The sequence below is a fragment of the Lethenteron reissneri genome, chromosome 62, assembly GCF_015708825.2.
Source record: "Lethenteron reissneri isolate LAM-NWPU_2019-01 chromosome 62, ASM1570882v1, whole genome shotgun sequence".
In the NCBI taxonomy this organism is placed as follows: domain Eukaryota; kingdom Metazoa; phylum Chordata; class Hyperoartia; order Petromyzontiformes; family Petromyzontidae; genus Lethenteron; species Lethenteron reissneri.
In genome coordinates, this window is record NC_083840.1 from 334,887 (window position 1) to 354,783 (window position 19,897).

The 19,897-nt window shown below is 53.4% G+C and overlaps 1 protein-coding gene across 1 annotated transcript in view; it reads left to right on the plus strand.

Moving 5' to 3' along the window:
- Positions 1-19,897, plus strand: part of COPA (COPI coat complex subunit alpha) — an 83,257-nt gene that overhangs the window by 20,791 nt on the left and 42,569 nt on the right. The window contains exons 12-19 of the mRNA XM_061576978.1: positions 251-317; positions 10,289-10,364; positions 14,768-14,850; positions 15,122-15,261; positions 16,920-17,005; positions 17,367-17,505; positions 18,319-18,481; positions 19,402-19,548. Of these exons, the coding sequence (XP_061432962.1) occupies positions 251-317; positions 10,289-10,364; positions 14,768-14,850; positions 15,122-15,261; positions 16,920-17,005; positions 17,367-17,505; positions 18,319-18,481; positions 19,402-19,548 (901 nt within the window). The remainder of the gene's footprint in view (positions 1-250; positions 318-10,288; positions 10,365-14,767; positions 14,851-15,121; positions 15,262-16,919; positions 17,006-17,366; positions 17,506-18,318; positions 18,482-19,401; positions 19,549-19,897) is intronic.

The window sequence follows — 19,897 nt, forward strand, 5'->3', positions numbered from 1 at the left end:
ACGCTGTCTTCCCGACAGACCTGTTCTTCACCTGAGGACGGCTGCTTGCATTGTGACCGAAACGTCGTGAGAATTATTTTATTATGTTTTATTTTTATCATTTTATTATTTCCCTTATACGTGACTTTACCGAAAGAACCAAGAAGAACAACAGACAACTCGAACCGCATGACATTAAACCACATGGCACAGCTGCTGTAGTGACGGCCGTGGTGTGGTTCTGTGTTCCTCCCTTCTCCCATTCCCACAGTGGCTCCAAGAACCCGGTGTTCAGCATGTCGTACAACCCAGCAGAGAACGCCGTGCTCCTGTGCACCGTGAGTCCCCTTGCAGCCGCACGTGACGGGCACATCACCATTAGCTCGATCCCGCGGATGGGTAATGGATGCCCCCACCTCGCCATCGCTTTTTTCTTTCTGCCGGATCTGACAGTGGGTTATCCCGCCATCCAAACTCCTCTGCTTTCGCAGTGCCATCTGCCCCCTAAAGAAAGAGATCCCCCATATAGCCTATTAGCGAGTAGCACCTATGAAGGCCCGCACAGCATTCAAAAGGGGGTGGGTTCCCAGCACCACGCTCAGTCACCTTTGCCTGAATCAGTGGCGATGATATTACACACCGTACCAGGTACTCATTTGAGACCGAGTCGACCTGGAGGCCAAGGACCGGTTCAGGTAATCGTCACTGGTGTTGGCCGTGAGTGAGAATTGAACTCGCCTCGTCGGGTTCGTAGCGCAGCACGTTAACTGCTACACGACCGCTATACTACTGTAGAGGTGTTACGGGAGGGCGAACAAACACACTGGGGGTGGTTATGCACGCACGCGGAAGGATGTTTACATCCACGTCCGCACCGTTTAGCCTGGGGGGCTAAAATGGCGCTGGGATCCCCCACGGCCCCACCCCTCGGTGGGGGAGTTGCTATATAAGGCGGTGAGCCGGTGGGCTCGGGGTTCAGTGTTTAGCTTAAACCAGCGAAGAAAGAAGACCAGCTAGATAGGCCCTGGGACTCCCCTGGATCGCCGTCCTTCTCAGGACCGACCAGGGCAAGCCAGTGGCGTGGCCCCGAGAGCCCAGAGCCGATGTTCTTATAAGAGCTGGTCTGGGGACTCGGTGCCGTAATCCGAGCTTGACCAGAGCTGGGTCAGCTAGCCTCCCCTAGCCCTGTAGTGAAGGACCTGGGAGTAGGCTAGCCGGGATAGAGATTGTGGGATCTCCCTGTTAGGCGGGTGAAGGGGCCGATACCCCTTCGAGTGTTATATCTCGGCCTGTATATACAACTGAAGTTTAATAAAGAATTGTGCCTCCGACTACGTTGTCCAAGCCTCCTTGAACCTACTACAACTGGAGTCAGAAGTGGTCTTCTAAGGATGGATACAAGACGGACGGCTCATACCAAGGAACCGGGGGAGGAGGACACCTCGGCGGACTCAGAGCCCGAGATCGCCGAAGGCGAATCCGAGCAACCGGGGCCGAGTCCACCCACACCGCAGCGGCCGGACGTGTGGGGACCGTCGGCTGACGGACTGCGGCTGGCTCACTCCCGCCTGGCGGAGCTACTCTACGCGGCAGCCGCCACGTTGGAGGAAATCACTCGCCTGGGGGTTGGAGGAGCAGCACGGGGCGACGTCGGACGACACGCAACGCCAGTTCCCGCCATTTCAACGGGGCTGGAAGTTGGATTTGCCGCCATCAGTACAGTGGGTGCTGAGGGCGGGGCCGGGCTACATCAGGTGACCGACCGTCGCCAACCAGAAGCCGCCACGTCATCAACAGCGGCCGGTGACGGCGAACGCCAATCAGCTCACCAAGAAATGTCGCGATGGACGGACGACGAAGCACTACGCGCGCTATCGGCGATGCTTGACAGTGACGCCCTCGCTACCCTCACCTCGGCGCCAAGATCGGCGCGCGCCACGCTGCAGATGGCGCTTCGACTCCTGTTTGCAGTCTACGGACCACCTTCTGACTGCAGACAGCTGTTTTATGATCGTCAGCGGGGCGCCAAGGAATCGCCCCTGGCATACCGCACAGCTCTCCCGGTCCTGGCAAAGACGGCTTTCCCGCAGATGGACGAGGAAGGGGTGGACGCTATGGTGGCTGAGAAGACATTGCTGTTGGCGGACGATTTGGACATCGTCGTCTTGGCGCAAGACGACGAGGAGATGTGTTCCCTGCGGGCCGCACGGCACATCCACGCAAATTTGCTGTCCCAACGTCGCAAGGTCAGCAAGGCGGCGGCCAGGCATACCGTGGCTGCAGCCACCCTCCCATCGGAAGAGGTCTGCGCTGTGGGTCACCCGACAGAATGGAGATCCGGGGGCCGGCCAGCTCGGGATGGGCCGAGTCAGCAGGATCAACCCAAGCCGTCTGGGGCGCTCACGCGGTGCTACAAATGTGGCCTCCGGGGCAATGTGGCTTCGGGATGCCGGGCTCCTCGACAGCGGGGTGCGACGCCTCGGCCAGACGACGCGCCTCTACCCAAAGCTCACCAACAAACTCTGGCAAGTTGTGGCACCCCACATGTTTGGCTTACACACACACTTGTGACACACTCACACACTGCAACGAACGGGGGTCGGAAATCGCCTGTCGTACCAGGTACTCATTTGAGACCGAGTCGACCTGGAGGCCAAGGACCGGTTCAGGTAATCGTCACTGGTGTTGGCCGTGAGTGAGAATTGAACTCGCCTCGTCGGGTTCGTAGCGCAGCACGTTAACTGCTACACGACCGCTATACTACTGTAGAGGTGTTACGGGAGGGCGAACAAACACACTGGGGGTGGTTATGCACGCACGCGGAAGGATGTTTACATCCACGTCCGCACCGTTTAGCCTGGGGGGCTAAAATGGCGCTGGGATCCCCCACGGCCCCACCCCTCGGTGGGGGAGTTGCTATATAAGGCGGTGAGCCGGTGGGCTCGGGGTTCAGTGTTTAGCTTAAACCAGCGAAGAAAGAAGACCAGCTAGATAGGCCCTGGGACTCCCCTGGATCGCCGTCCTTCTCAGGACCGACCAGGGCAAGCCAGTGGCGTGGCCCCGAGAGCCCAGAGCCGATGTTCTTATAAGAGCTGGTCTGGGGACTCGGTGCCGTAATCCGAGCTTGACCAGAGCTGGGTCAGCTAGCCTCCCCTAGCCCTGTAGTGAAGGACCTGGGAGTAGGCTAGCCGGGATAGAGATTGTGGGATCTCCCTGTTAGGCGGGTGAAGGGGCCGATACCCCTTCGAGTGTTATATCTCGGCCTGTATATACAACTGAAGTTTAATAAAGAATTGTGCCTCCGACTACGTTGTCCAAGCCTCCTTGAACCTACTACAACTGGAGTCAGAAGTGGTCTTCTAAGGATGGATACAAGACGGACGGCTCATACCAAGGAACCGGGGGAGGAGGACACCTCGGCGGACTCAGAGCCCGAGATCGCCGAAGGCGAATCCGAGCAACCGGGGCCGAGTCCACCCACACCGCAGCGGCCGGACGTGTGGGGACCGTCGGCTGACGGACTGCGGCTGGCTCACTCCCGCCTGGCGGAGCTACTCTACGCGGCAGCCGCCACGTTGGAGGAAATCACTCGCCTGGGGGTTGGAGGAGCAGCACGGGGCGACGTCGGACGACACGCAACGCCAGTTCCCGCCATTTCAACGGGGCTGGAAGTTGGATTTGCCGCCATCAGTACAGTGGGTGCTGAGGGCGGGGCCGGGCTACATCAGGTGACCGACCGTCGCCAACCAGAAGCCGCCACGTCATCAACAGCGGCCGGTGACGGCGAACGCCAATCAGCTCACCAAGAAATGTCGCGATGGACGGACGACGAAGCACTACGCGCGCTATCGGCGATGCTTGACAGTGACGCCCTCGCTACCCTCACCTCGGCGCCAAGATCGGCGCGCGCCACGCTGCAGATGGCGCTTCGACTCCTGTTTGCAGTCTACGGACCACCTTCTGACTGCAGACAGCTGTTTTATGATCGTCAGCGGGGCGCCAAGGAATCGCCCCTGGCATACCGCACAGCTCTCCCGGTCCTGGCAAAGACGGCTTTCCCGCAGATGGACGAGGAAGGGGTGGACGCTATGGTGGCTGAGAAGACATTGCTGTTGGCGGACGATTTGGACATCGTCGTCTTGGCGCAAGACGACGAGGAGATGTGTTCCCTGCGGGCCGCACGGCACATCCACGCAAATTTGCTGTCCCAACGTCGCAAGGTCAGCAAGGCGGCGGCCAGGCATACCGTGGCTGCAGCCACCCTCCCATCGGAAGAGGTCTGCGCTGTGGGTCACCCGACAGAATGGAGATCCGGGGGCCGGCCAGCTCGGGATGGGCCGAGTCAGCAGGATCAACCCAAGCCGTCTGGGGCGCTCACGCGGTGCTACAAATGTGGCCTCCGGGGCAATGTGGCTTCGGGATGCCGGGCTCCTCGACAGCGGGGTGCGACGCCTCGGCCAGACGACGCGCCTCTACCCAAAGCTCACCAACAAACTCTGGCAAGTTGTGGCACCCCACATGTTTGGCTTACACACACACTTGTGACACACTCACACACTGCAACGAACGGGGGTCGGAAATCGCCTGTCGTTGCGTCGAAAGGTGCCACGATGGAGAGGGCGTTCCAACTGGGCCAGTGGTCTGAGTTGGCCCATCGCGTTGTTGCCGCGTCGGCGGGGTCGTCGGTCGTTGTGGGGCATATTGATGGGGTTGAGGTGCGGGTCTTAGTTGATACGGGGGCATCGGCGACCATTGTGTCCGATTTAAATTATAACATTCTTCCCGTTCAAAGCCGTCCCTTGCTCCCCTTTGATGTTCCGTGCTATGCTGCCAACGGGGGCTCGCCGGGCATTATCGGACAGATCCGCGCGCAAATTTGTATTGGGGACATCAAATTATCCGGGCCGGTATTGGTCTCCTCCTCGCTGGCAGTTCCGTGCCTGTTGGGGACAGATTTCTTGGCCAAAATGCCAATTCGAATCTTGATCGACCAAGGTTGCATCGAACTCCCGTCGGGCCGCCGTATGATGTTCTTGCCCTCCCCCGCTACTGTCCGTACGGCATTTGCGACGGTACAAGCGCTTGTTGCGAGGACGGTACGCATACCGCCGGGAGCTCAGATGCCCGTGCCTCTTAGGCTGCGTCGACCATTCGCTAAGGGGATTGGGGATCGGGGTGTTCTGTTGGGACCGTCTAGGGCCGGGGTCAACCGACCTGATTTAATAGCGGCCCAGACCATTGTGAAAGGGGACGGGGACCCCTTCATCGCGGTCCTCAATGTTGGGTTGCGAACGGCTGTGGTTCCTCAAGGGACCGTGCTTGCGCACGCAACGCCGGTACCCTGTGAGGAACCAGTCATTGGACAGGTGAGCACCGCTCCTCCGTCACAACCGCATTCGGACCGTGATGAGGGGTGGCTGGATGCGCTTTGCGCGGGATCATCGGACCTGTCCGACTCACAGCGTGAGAAGCTACGAACCCTTCTGCGCGAGTTTTCTGACGTTTTTAGTCGACACAAATATGATATTGGCTGTACTAAACTGCTGCGACACCATATTGACACGGGTGACAGCGCGCCAATCCGCCAAAATCGTTTTCGGTTGTGTCCCGCCGAAAAGGATCATGTCAAATCGGCCGTAGACGACATGCTAGCTGCGGATATTATATCCCCTTCTACCAGCCCTTGGGGTGCACCCATCGTGTTAGTTAAAAAAATTTACCTGTAAAAACAAAGTTTTTCACTGTAAATCCTTTATATGCGTGGCATCGGTTTTATTTTATTATTCATTTCAGTTTTTCTTGAGTAAGAGTTTCATTTTTATCACATTGGTATTTTAAATTAAATATGAAAATTTTTTTTTCCTAAAAAGTGGAAAATTTTGGAAAAATTTTTTCACGAAAATAAATTGGCACGCACAACGAGTCTGTGTGCAAAATGTCAGCTCAATTGGATCACGGGAAGTGGGTTAAAAAACAACCGAAAGATTTGCACGGTCGTAAGTGCGCAAGCAAGCAAGTGAACTTAATATAAAGGATTTAAAAACACGACGGCTCATTGCGGTTTTGTGTTGATTTTCGTCGGCTGAACAAGATTTCCGTAGCCGACGCATATCCGCTCCCTCGGATGGATGAATCGCTTGATGCCCTGGCGGGGGCGCGGTTCTTCTCCACACTGGATTTACTGTCAGGGTTCTGGCAGCTCCCTCTGGATGATGAATCTAAACCTAAAACAGCTTTCCGTACGCCGCACGGCCTATTCCAAGTTAACCGCTTGCCGATGGGGCTCCACTCAGCGCCGGCGACTTTCCAGCGATTAATGGAATTGGTCCTGGCTGGGTTGCAATGGGATTCTTGTTTGATTTACTTAGACGATATCATCGTCTTTAGTAAAACATTTGACGAACACCTCCAGAGGTTGCGGGCTGTTTTCCTCAAAATGCGGGCTGCTAATTTGAAATTCACGCCCCAGATATGTCATTTGCTCCGCGATTCAGCTCCTGGCCGACTCCCACCTCGGTGGGGGAGGTCAGGAGTTTCATTGGATTCGCGTCGTATTACCGACGGTTTGTCGCCGATTTCGCGACGATTGCTAAACCCTTACATGCCTTGACATCAAAGGGGATCAAGTTTCACTGGGGACAGGAGGAGAAGGCTGCTTTTCGCTCCCTCCGGGACGCCCTAGTGGGGGCTCCACCATTAAGTTATCCCGACTTCTCGAAACTCTTCTTGCTCGATACAGACGCAAGCAACACGGGCATTGGGGGCGTACTTTCCCAGGTTGTTGGGGGCGTAGAGCATGTGGTAGCATACGGCAGTCGTATTTTGTCTCCGGCGGAACAGAGGTACTGTGTTACCCGTCGGGAACTATTGGCAATCGTTTACTTCATTCAGCAATATCGCCCATATCTGTACGGTCGCCATTTCACCGTCCGCACAGATCATGCGGCGCTGCAGTACGCCTTGCGGGTTCAACAGCCATCGGGACAATTGTCCCGATGGTTGGAGATTCTACAAGATTTTGATTTTGAGACTACATATCGTAAGGGCATTCGCCACACGAACGTAGACGCTCTGTCGCGTTTGCCACCCACCTCCGAGTGCGCTTGCCTCCTGGGTTCGGGGCGTTGCAGACCTCCGAATGTGATCTCTGATTCGGTCCTTGCGGCCGCCGCTGATGCGCCTTCAATTGCGGGTCCTATTGAGCAAGAAGGGAGGGATTCTTTGCTGGGATTGTTTGTTGCAGAGTGGGGGCACCTCCAAATGGAGGACACTTCCCTCCTCGCGTTGCGCCGTCGCATCGGGGGAGCTGGTCGGGGGGTGGAAAATGTCGACTCGTGGGGGTTATTCTAGGGTCTTTTGATGCATTGGGACGGGAGATCCCGCCGCCACCAGCTGGTGGTGCCTTCCACATTGAGGGGTAGAGTGGTGTGGGCTGCTCACGAGCGACTCCTGCACCTGGGGACTCACAAAACCCTTGCCATGCTCCAGCTGGATTTTTCTTGGCCGGGCATGGCAAGGGACGTGGATGATCTTGTAGGGTCTTGTACTCAGTGCGCGCAACGGAAGCCACCAGCAAGGGGGTCCAACCCACCATTGCAGTCTATCAAGGTTTCCCGGGTTAACGAACTTGTCGCGCTTGATATTCTGGGCCCATTCCCCGCTACACCTAGGGGAAATAAATACCTATTGAGCGGGGTGGAATATTTTACGCGATGGCCTATGGCCTGGCCTCTCGCCAACCAGTCGGCAGCAGCCATTGCGGAGGTCTTTGTCCAGGGCTATGTCCTCGACAAGGGTGCTCCGGAGCGGCTGCTGACCGACCAGGGAAAACATTTCTCGGGTAAACTTCTCCACGAAGTGTGCGAGCTCCTGGGTACGAAAAAAATTCGTACCTCCCCATATCATCCGCAGACTGACGGGATGGTGGAGCGTCTGCATCGGACTATCACGTCCATGCTGTCCCAACAGGTGTCTGAATCCCAGACCGACTGGGACCTTCATATTCCGGGGGTTTTGGCGGCCTACAGAATGGCTCCTCATGCGGCGACCGGATTTTCGCCCTTCTTCCTAATGTACGGTCGCGAGGCTAACCCGCCTGTCGCGACTCAGCTGCAGATCTCCGCGCCGCATGCTAAATCCAAATTGACCGACCATGTCAAATTCAACATTGCTAAATTGACAGAGGCGCGGGAGGCGGCCATCCAAAATTCAGACCTCCGCCAGAGGGCGAATGAAAGGCTCAAGCTGGGTCGGGTACATGTGCCCCAGTGGAAACCGGGTGACAAGGCTTGGTTGCACTGTCCCCAAGTTCCGCTGGCGACCTCGTCCAAGCTGTTGCGGCCGTGGCAGTGGCCCGTGGAAGTGGTGCAGGTCTTGCGGCCACATTGTGTACGTATCCGATGGGGGAAGCGTCGGTGGTTTGTGCACCCCTCGCGGTTGAAACCGTTCGTTGCGCCCCATGTTCCTACCACACACACACATGGCCTAACATGTGAGGGGTCCACCGACTCCCGGAGTCCGACTTCGCTGCATTCGCCTGACTTGCCACCGACTGTTCCGCCTCCAGGTGCACCAGGATTGACATGCTCGCGACCGCCAACCCCTCCTGGGGGGGTCGGGGGTCGCTCGTTGGCAAAGCCAGACACTCTCGTACCCGAACTATTGACACCCACCGCTGGGCCAGCCGGGACTGCCCCTTGTGACGGTCCCGCTGCAAGAACGCGCGCCAAAACGCGCAGACTCTTGTGAGATTGGCCGCTCGTGCAGCCCTTGCTGGGGTCGCGGGGTGGGGGGGGGTCCTTGAAATTGTATATATGTTATTTTTTTATGGGATGGGGTATGTATTCGGGGGGGTGCGTTGGGTTATTTTTCTCTCTCTCGGTAGTTGTTACTGTTGTTGTTGTCATTGTTGTTGTTGTTGCTAGTTACGCGAGGCACACACGGGTTTGGGGGGGATGCATCTTTATTGTGAATTTTGTTTCAGCCGGGACGGCTGCGGGCTGTACAGGGGGGGGTGATGTAGAGGTGTTACGGGAGGGCGAACAAACACACCGGGGGTGGTTATGCCCGCACGCGGAAGGATGCTTACATCCACGTCCGCACCGTTTAGCCTGAGGGGCTAAAACGGCGCTGGGATCCCCCACGGCCCCACCCCTCGGTGGGGGAGTTGCTATATAAGGCGGTGAGCCGGTGGGCTCGGGGTTCAGTGTTTAGCTTAAACCAGCGAAGAAAGAAGACCAGCTAGATAGGTCCTGGGACTCCCCTGGATCGCCGTCCTTCTCAGGACTGACCAGGGCAAGCCAGTGGCGTGGCCCCGAGAGCCCAGAGCCGATGTTCTTATAAGAGCCGGTCTGGGGACTCAGGGTGCCGTAATCCCAGCTTGACCAGAGCTGGGTCAGCTAGCCTCCCCTAGCCTTGTAGTGGAGGACCTGGGAGTAGGCTAGCCGGGATAGAGATTGTGGGATCTCCCTGTTAGGCGGGTGAAGGGGCCGATACCCCTTCGAGTGTTGTATAATTCGGCCTGTATATACAACTGAAGTTCAATAAAGAATTGTGCCTCCAACTACGTCGTCCAAGCCTCCTTGAACCTACTACACTACCGTTCCCTTTCGTTTTTGCCATCCGCCTCGCCACCATCACCTCCGTTTTGGGGTCAATGGACTTCCCGATTGTTGCACCAGTTGGCGCAGCATTCTTACCATGACCGCTGTCCCAGTCTCGTTACCACTTGGGCGGCAAGGTTTTGCGCTGCAGTGGTACTAACGCTGTGGTACTAACGCTCGTGTCTTGCAGCAAGAAGGGGCCTGGATAAGATTCCTGTTTCTGTATTGAGTCTATTTCTGCGTTGAGTCTGTAGGTTTTCCTGTTCTGCATTTGGTTTCTTCTGGATTCTCTAGCTGCCTCCCATAGTTAAGAAAAAAAACACTGACAATCTATTGGCCAAAACATCTCAAAGGCTGAAAGAACTTCACCTGCGAATGACTCAATTGAGATAACAGACGGCAACAACATCTCCCTCCTTCTGCAAAAAGGAGGCAGGATTCTCCTGAAAAGGTCTTGAGAATCAGTGAGGCTTTCCTGGATAAAACAAGCAGAAATATAATGAGAATACTCACCCCTTGTTACACGGTGGACATGGTGTGGCATGTAAACATCAGCACAGGGGAGACAAAGGGGGCTGGCCATGGTACTGGCCATGCCACCCCTTTGTGTGCTGTGCCGGCCTTCATAGGTGCTGTTCGCTAACAGCGCTTGCCGCAACAATGTTAAAGGCTGCAACGGGGAATCTTTGTTATTGTTTTTTCAACAGCGCGCGTCTAACCTGGAGAACAGCACGTACGACCTATACAGCATCCCTAAGGACAGCGATTCCCAGAACCCCGACGGTGAGCATGGCTCGGACACACATACAGACATGGCAAGCACATGTGGACACGTACAGACACGCAGACACAGCACACGACACAGCACGCAACATAAACGTATAGACACACAGACACGGCAAGTGACACACACGTATAGACACCCAGATACGGCACACTACTCACGTTTAGACATGTACAGACATGGCGTGCACATGTGGACACATACAGACACGCAGACACGGCTCACACACATGTACGGGCATACCACAGTATGCATTTAGGTTGCTTTCTTGAAAACCTGAACACAATGTAAAAAATAATCTAGCGAAACATTTCTCCTAAAGGTCCCATGCGTCCCTGGAAAAAGGCAACGTTTAGCGATCTGTAAATCGAAAGTTTTTTTTACCATTGAATTAACTATATAAATTTCGGATACGTTCCTAGGGGGGCAATTTTTGGGTAAAGATTTGCAGAAAGAAATAAAACATTAACTACCAAAGAAATAACAAAAGGATACCAAAAATATATTACAGTACAGTAGTCCCTTGGTTAAAGTTAATTCGCTCAACGAAACCTGTAAACCGAAATAACTGTTATTAAAATTCACATTTGAATAACATATTTTCTGTCCGTCTGCTACAGCAGAGGTGTAGGGAATTCCAACAAGACCTGCATCTCTGCTTTATTGACCTGGTCAAGGCCTATGATACCATCAGTAGGCCTGGGCTCTGGATTGTTCTTCGTGCTGTTCTTTACAGCAGCCTCACCTTAACAACTCTTGAAACCTCCCAGTTCAACCAGTCTACACAACAAAGGCTCATTCCTAGCAGCGGTTTCAGCTGCACCACCTCTACATAACAAAGGCTCAGTCCCATTTACAGCAGCCACACCTTTACATCAGCCGCACCTTAACAACTCTTGGAATCTCCCAGTTCAACCAGTCTATACAACAAAGGCTCATTCCTAGCAGCGGCTTTAGCCGCACCAACTTCAAAATAATAATAATATCCAGGGGCCTGCCTTGGCTCCTCCCACCCTCAACCAGTATATGTACAAGGACGGTTTTCTTGGAATTTCTCTTACTTGATACAGCAATCGTGCTTTGACGGTTCCACCTGAAGACGGAAACTTGTGTTGCCTTCGAAACGTCGTGATTTTTATTTTATTTTACTTTTAATAATTTAAATTTTTTACCTACGTGACTTTACCGAAAAAACCTAAGAATATTGTTCTTCGTGCTTTTGGAGTCCCTGCCTTCTGCTCACGATCATTAAGGACTTTCATGATGGTGAGCGGGCCCGGGTAAAACTACGTGGCCGGGAGTCAGAGCCATTCCCTGTACACCTTGGGGTGCGACAGGGATGTCCTCTGGCTCCCACATTATTTAACATCTATTTTGACCACGTAGTTCGTGAAGCCTTCAATAGCTGTACCGGGGGAATTTCCGTTTGGTACAGATATAATGGGAGGCTGATCGATGCCCGGGTGCGGTCAAGGGATGGCTCCTTATTGGTCAACCACGTTATGTATGCCGATGATTTGGCAATTGCTGCTCATTCAGAGGAGGAGTTGGAGACACTGCTGCTGAAACTGGAGCGTGCCACTAAGAGTTGGGGCCTTACCATCAGCCCCATCAAAACTAAGCACCTGCCTGGGTATTTTGTACCATAGGACACTCCACCCCCACAACTCCCAATCGGTGATGGGGCAGTTGTGGAGAGAGTGGAGAGTTTTTCATACCTGGGCAGTGTGCTCATGACCGGCTCCAGTTTAACAGCAGAGGTCTCACTCCGAATCAGTCGAGCGGCATTATCTTTTCATCGGTTGCGTAACGCTGTGTGGAAGCTACTTGGTCTGTCGCTCCGCACGAAGCTTCGGGTCTTCCCGGCCACAGTCATTCCCTCCATTCTCTATGCTTGCGAAACGTGGACTCCCCTAATGGAACATCTCCGCCGGTTAGAAACATTTAGGCTGGCCTGCCTACGATCAGGCCTGGGTTTAACCAGGCTGGATTGTGTGAGGAGCTCACAAATCCTCGAAAGATCTGGACAAAGTCCCATGGGTGAGCTCCTCCGGCAGGCAAGACTGCGTTGGCTGGGCCATGTAGCCCGCATGCCCAATCACCGTATGCCCAAACAGCTTGGTGTTCGGCCAGATTGAGGGGGCTAAACGGACGCGGCACGGGCTAGAGAAGAGATTGAGTGATGTGGTACAGGAGGATGTGGAGCTGAGTGGACTTGCCAATGACTGGTACCAGGGGTATCAAGATCGACCTCTGTGGAGGAGGCTCGTGAAGGATGCTACTGGGCAGTTGGAGGCAGTCGTCCTCCAACAACAACGGAGGGCGGAGGAGCGACGCTCACAACAACGAGCAGAGTGCCGGGTGGCTAAAGCACAGCGAGTTGATACAGTAGGGGGCCCCGTGACCTCCTGCGAGCGGGCGTTCGACACTTCACGTGGCCTCAAGGTGCACATAGCCTGGGACAAGTGTTGTGGTGACGTCACCGCCACTTAGTTTCGAATGGCAGTTGTTGTTGTGTGAGTTGATGTGTGTGTGTAACTCCATGTCTGTGTAACTAAAGTCGATGTCTATGTGTTTGAGTGTGTGGGTCAATGTCTGTAAGTGTGTGAAAGTCGTTGTGTGTCTGTTTTTTTCGCCCAGGCAATGCCGGGTACTTCCCGCTAGTTGGATCTAAAACCATCGAGTGAATGGAACTACGTCACGCGAGTAGGAATAAGCAGTTGTACGACTGCCTCGGCATAGCATCGCACACGGCGGGATGCTGCTGGATGCTTACAGATGTCACCCACGCACCTCACTCTTTGTTCAGTCTGTGTACGCATCTTACATGTGTAAGGACAGTACAGGGTGATGTAAGGACAGCACGTGGCCGTGGTTACTAATTAACGTGCGGGGAACAGACAGGGTCACGTAAGGGTGATATGGGACCTAAGTAGTCGTTAATAATGATTGATGCGACGGGCACTGACGGCGGCCTAAAAGGGTCGTAAATAGTAATTGGGAGGAGACAGACAGGGCCAGGTGCGGTGAGAGAGTGTTCGGGCGTGGCCTGGTCGTGAGGGGGATAAAAGCCGGCGTGGAACAGGGCTCTGGGCTGCTGGTGTGGGGGAACCAAGGAACTGCCGTCGCTGTCGTCATCTTGGAGCGGGTCATCTTCATCATCTGGGATCGGGCACCTTGTAGTCTTGGAAGGCTAGAGTTATATTGTCCCCCGTGACTACTACGCGTCCACTCCAGTGTAGCCAGCCAGCTACATGGGGAGCGTCGCGTAGAGTCACATAAGTTACCAAGTGTATATAGTCACTCGCGGTTACTTGTTAAGTTATCAGTGATTTGGTGGACTTCATTCACAATAAATATACATATAACTGAACAAGACGGTGTCTCTGGAAGCACGTTATCGCAGACTATGCTTTACCCTATATTATTTATTAAAACACGATTTTTCCATAATGCAGTGTTCTTCGGAAACGTAACTACCGCGTTATATAAACAGACTGTCATATATATTTTTTTCAACCAAAAATATATAATTTAGCATTTTAAGAACCCTTAATGAAACAAACGAGTTGTAAACCGAAAAAAAGTGATAATTAATAATGAACGTAATAATTAATCGTCATGAATCGAATTAATGTACTTCGAGGTAAACCTCGATCTGTGTCTGTGAGGAAGACTATCTGTGTAACCGTGTATATCTCTGTATATGTGTGTGTATCTCTGTGTAACTGTATCTGTATGTGTGTATCCCTGTAACTGTGTACAGGCATGTCTCGCTTAACGAGTGTTCTTTTTTGCGTGGATTCGCCATGACGAACAATAAAATTTCGCCCAATCTGTTTGTAAAACGAGGAAAATGTTGGCGTAACGAGTGGAGACCGATCAATCGAATGTGCCCGTGGCGGCAGGGTGCGCACCACTGCCTACAGTCGTTTACCAGCTGTGCTGTGCTACGTGAGCGTGTGGTTCTGGTAGGTGCGTGGGTGAAGTGTCGGTGGCAAGTTGGGGGGCCTTCGTGGTGGCACACTTATTGGTGGGTGTGGGGTGCGGTGGCACAACAGTTAGCGCACGGTGCTTCGAACCCGACGATCCCGAGTTCGATTCCCGCTCACGACCAATACCAGTGACGATGATCTGGAACCGATCCTGGGCCTCTCCTAGGTTGACTCGGTCTCAAATGAGTACCTGGTTGCGTTGTGTAAACATCATCTCTGGGGAGACAAATGCGAGTGGGCGTGGTGCTGGTCACCCCATCCCCTAGTGTGTTGTTCCCGGTCTTCATAGGTGCTACTCGCTAACAGCACTTGACCCAAGAGTCTGTTAATGCTATATATGGGGATCTTTGTATCTCTTTGTGTAACTGATTGTGTTGTATATGCTGCTGCTGCTGCTGTCGTCGTAGCTCCGGAAGGGAAGCGGTCGTCGGGACTCACCGCCGTGTGGGTCGCCCGCAACCGCTTCGCGGTGCTGGACCGCATGCACTCGGTGAGAGAACAGCGCCGCCTCAGTTGTACGCAAGCTGAATCTCTTTACACGTGGACATCTCTGCAACCAGTAACACAACCAGTTTCTCACGTAGCCGAGTTATTATACCTGCAGTATTAGACTAAAAACTAAACTATTTTTTATTTTACCAGGTAAGACCCCCTGAGCTATATAGCACTTTTTCAGAAGCAACCTGGCCACGAATAATAGCCTACCTATACCCTACCACCCTCTTTGTTACCCCCACCGTCTGCCTGCGCGCATGTCGCAGATCCTCATTAAGAACCTCAAGAACGAGATCACTAAGAAGGTGCAGGTACCCAGCTGTGAGGACGTCTTCTACGCAGGCACGGGGAACCTGCTGCTGCGCGACGCCGACTCGGTCACTCTATACGATGTGCAGCAGAAGAGGTACGATGACTCCGACGCTCACGGTGGTGGGGGGGAGCGGTGGGGCGCTGTGGTAACAATAAAAGCGGAACTACGACGGAATCACCGATGTTTGCTGATATTAGCCAATCAAATAAAGGGGGTGGGGGGGGGGTGTCGTATGACTACTCGATTGTAGTGTTTCTTGCCAATTAATCGTTTGCCAGGGAATCGATTGCCAAGGAATGGCCGCGAATGAATCGCAATGAATCGACGTTTTCAATATGCTGCCCGATCAAATTTGAGCTGGGTGCCGGATCGACTGAGCGGGAATCAATACGATTAACCTCTTTTCACAATCCACACATTGCACCAGGTGTAGACACCCCAGTTTGTGTGGTGTTGTGTGTAGACACCCCGGTTTGTGTTGTGTTAGACACCCCAGTTTGTGTGGTGTTGTGTGTAGACACACCCAGTTTGTGTGTCGTGTGTAGACAACCACATTTTGTGTGTCGTTTGTAGACACCCCCAGTTTGTGTGTTGTGTGTAGACAATTCTGGCTGTCGCCTGATGAGGCTTGTTGTAATCACCGGCGAAACATCGTACTCGAATTGTCAATGTTGTGGGTTTACTCTCCCAATACACTGGATAGTGCTGAACTAGAAACCAATTGGCATGTTTTGTTTATGTGGTAAATCTTACCAATTGGCTGTGTCGGGTGGTGGTGGGTTCTTACGACACGTTTATATTGACACGGTCTAACCCAAAAAGAACCCCTCTATTGTAGACACCGTGAGACCGAGATGTGCAAGATGCGGTCAACTGCTTGTTGTTGTGTTTAGTTTGTTGTCCTCTGCACTTCCGATTAGCACAGTTGGCTACGTACGGCACAAAAGAAGCTCAACACATGTAACATAATACGTGTAGACGCTGAGATGCAGCCCAGCGGGAGTTCGTTTTTCCACTCGTTGTAGTTCTAATCCGGCTGGCTGCCTTGGTCATTACTGCGGCGGTGCGTACTTGCTGTACAAACCCAACCACACCCAGTTCGCCTCTTGAAGATCCCGTGGGAGCCATTTCGAAATGAGCGGGGGGGGGGGGGGGGGGCATTGGGTGCGGTCGGCGTCGCAAATACAAATTTGCCAAGTTAGAAATTTACCGGCCAATTACTTATTTGGTATCACACAGCAGCAGTAATGTCGCCCCCTACTGTGAAACTGCCACAGACCATGTGAAATGGCGGTGCCTTCTTTCAGCAATGATCATGCTGCGCCATGAGAAAAACAGCACCACAACCACATACACTGGATTATTATTAGTAGTGTTATAATCGTGTAGACGCTGTGCGACTGCCATCTGTGTTGTAGAGTGCACCCACCCTCCGCATGTGCCAATGAGCCACACGTGGGTGCGGTGGCGCGTTGGGCTAGCACTGCACTATGCTACGAACCCGGCAAGCCGAGTTTGATTCGAGTTTGATTCCTGCTCACGACAGCCAACATCGGTTCTGCAACTTCACCTACGTCAACTTGGCCTGAAATGAGTACCCGGTGCAATGTGTACACGTCGGCGTGGCGGTGTTGGCCACCCTCCTCCGTGCGCCTCCATAGGTGTCGCTCACTCGTAACACTTGACCCTGACAGTCTTGTTAATGCCCGCGTGGGGTGGGGGTGGTGATTTGTCTGTGGCTTCTCCCTCAGGTCTCTAGCTTCGGTAAAGATCTCCAAGGTGAAGTACGTGGTGTGGAGCGCCGACATGTCCCACGTGGCCCTGCTCGCCAAGCACAGTGAGACGCGCGGGGGGGTGGGGGTGGGTGGAGACGCATGGAGAGACACGTAGATGGGGAAGGAGACATGGTGGGGTGCGTTGATACATGAAGAAAGACGTGGGGGAGATGCTTGGAGAGAGACACGCGGGGGGGGGTGGGGGGAGACATGGTGGTGGGGGGGAAACATGCTGATGGGACATGGAGGAGAGATATGGGGAAAGACACTCTGGGTGGCACGCGGGGGGTAGAGATAAGGGAGGCAACAGAAGGCGCAGGGGTTGAGTGGGGAGAAAAGTAAGGCGTGCAGAGGGGGAGGGGGGGGGTGCATGGTTATATCGCTTGACTCCGTGTGACGTCGCATGTGCCCCCCATGGTGCAGTGATCATGATCTGCAACCGTAAGCTGGAGTCGCTGTGCAGTGTCCACGAGAACATCCGCGTGAAGAGCGGAGCCTGGGACGAGAGCGGAGTCTTCATCTACACCACATCCAACCACATCAAATACACGCTCACCAACGGGTACGTTGCCCACTATACTGCTCACTATGCTGCCCACTCTACTATCAGAATCAGAATATTTAACCTGGAGGAATCCGATGAGCTATAAAGCTCTTTTTCACAAATGTCCAGTAGGGGCTGGTAAGAACGTTACAACATCAATACAAAACCATGATAGTCGTGCAAAGTACAAGAAAGGTAAACGTCACCCAAACACATACAAATAAAACAACCATCCCCATCCTGCCAGGCAAAGCCCACTGAGGTTTTCACTTATTTTTCAGAAGCAACCTGGCCACAAACGATAGCTCAACAAAGTGACCCATCATTTGGTCATTTATAGCACCAAAATAATCAAAATAATACTCTTTGGTTCTTTCGGTAAAGTCATGTAGGTAGAAAAAAAATAGATCACGACGTTTCGATCGCAACACAAGTGACCGTCATCAGGTGGAACAGATACAGCAGGAGAAATAATCTCAATGCGTGTTTCTACATGTGGAGGGAAAAAACAGGACCTGGTGAAAAAATCCACATGACCACAGGAAGAACATGCACACTCTAAACATGCAGGAGTCACGGTCAGGATCAAACCCCTGACCTGCATACCAGGCGAGGAAAATAACATCTCACCACCTTGGTGCCCCTTGAATACATAAATTAAAGTAAGTTATAATTGCATTATCAATTCCCAAGCTTCAGAAAAGCAGTAAAACGACAGGAAAACAAGTCCCAGACCACACCAAGACAACACACAGTCCCTCAATAACCCTGCACTGGCCAGTACACTACACTGCGTGTCTCCGTGTCTCCCACGTGTCTATGTCTCCGCAGGGATCACGGAATCATCCGCACGCTGGATCTGCCGATCTACGTGACGCGCGTGCGCGGGACGAGCGTCTACTGCCTCGACCGCGACAGCCGCCCCCGCGTGCTGACCATCGACCCCACCGAGTTCCGCTTCAAACTCGCCCTTGTCAATCGCAAATACGACGAGGTGCGGGGGGGGCACTCAGGAGGGGTGGAGAGGCTCGGGATTAGGCTTCGTCTCAAGCGAGCCCATGAGCTCAAAGCCACCGCACGCTTTACTTGCTGAGCCAGCTCTGAGCCAACTCTGAGCCGTGGTCCCGCCTACACTCAGGATTTCCACAAGCCTGAGCTCGAGCCACGAGCTAAAACTGAGCCTTCGCCGCTTACTCGAGCGTCTGCGGAAACAGTTGAGCATTGGTGGCCCAAGCTTAAGCCGAGTCCCGAGAATTGGAGGCCGAGGCCGAGCCAGAATCCGGTGTAGAGGAGTGTGGAGGAGAGAGCAGAGCGAGGTGGGAGGGACCAGAAGAAGGAGAAACGGGGGAGAGAAACTTTAAACTATAATAGATTTTTATTTTTACCAGATAAGGCCCACTGAGCATTCCTAGCTCTTTTTGAGAAGCGACTTGGCTATTGCAATTGATAGCCCAATTAAGTGGCTTATCACGTGGAAATTGATAGCAGCCAAACACTCTTAAACGCATATTTCTAAATGTGGACGTAAAAACCGGAGGACCCAGAGAAAAATTCATGCGACCACGGGAGAACATGCAAACTCCAAATACGGCGTCAGAGTCGGGATTTAACCCACGACCTCCTTTATACTAAGTGAGGTAGTTAATATCTCGTCACCTTGGCGCCCCAGAACAGGGGAGCAGGGAGGTAGAGAGAGAGCGGAGAGATCGAAAAGGGGAGGAGCAGAGAGAGATGAAGGGAAAACAGAGTAGAGAGTGTGGGGGGAAGTCGGTGGTACAGTGGGTGTGTGCTGCATGTGTTTGTGTGCTACGTGATGTGTGCTGTGTGTGTACGCATGCACTGCACAGGTGCGCCAAGGGTGTGCGCTGCACACGTCACTCCATTTCCTTTCGCTTTTGTTGGCCACTGCTGCAGGTGCTGCACATGGTACGCAACGCAAAGCTGGTGGGGCAGTCGATCATCGCGTACCTGCAGAAGAAGGGCTACCCCGAGGTGGCGCTGCATTTCGTTAAGGACGAGAAGACGCGCTTTGCCCTCGCGCTCGAGTGCGGAAACATCGAGGTGCGCAGAATAACGCGAGTAATCGTCGTCGTCGTTGTCTTCATCATGATTGGATGCATTTTTTTGCGCTGTCATTTCCTATTTAGAAACGTGCTTTTAGAGTATTTGGCTACTGCTGTAAATGTCCACGTGACAAGCCGCTTTTTTGAGCTTTCATTTGTGGCCAGGTCGCTTCTGACAAGAGCTACACAGCTCAGTGGGCCTTACCTGGTAGGATGGACTGGAGGCAGCAGTGGGGGTTGGTGGATAACACACAGGTGTTGCGAAACTCCCTCCCAATGGTTGGGCAACGAGGAAGAGCCAGGAGAAGGCAGTGCAGCTTAAATGTGGACTCGCATCTTTTCCGGAT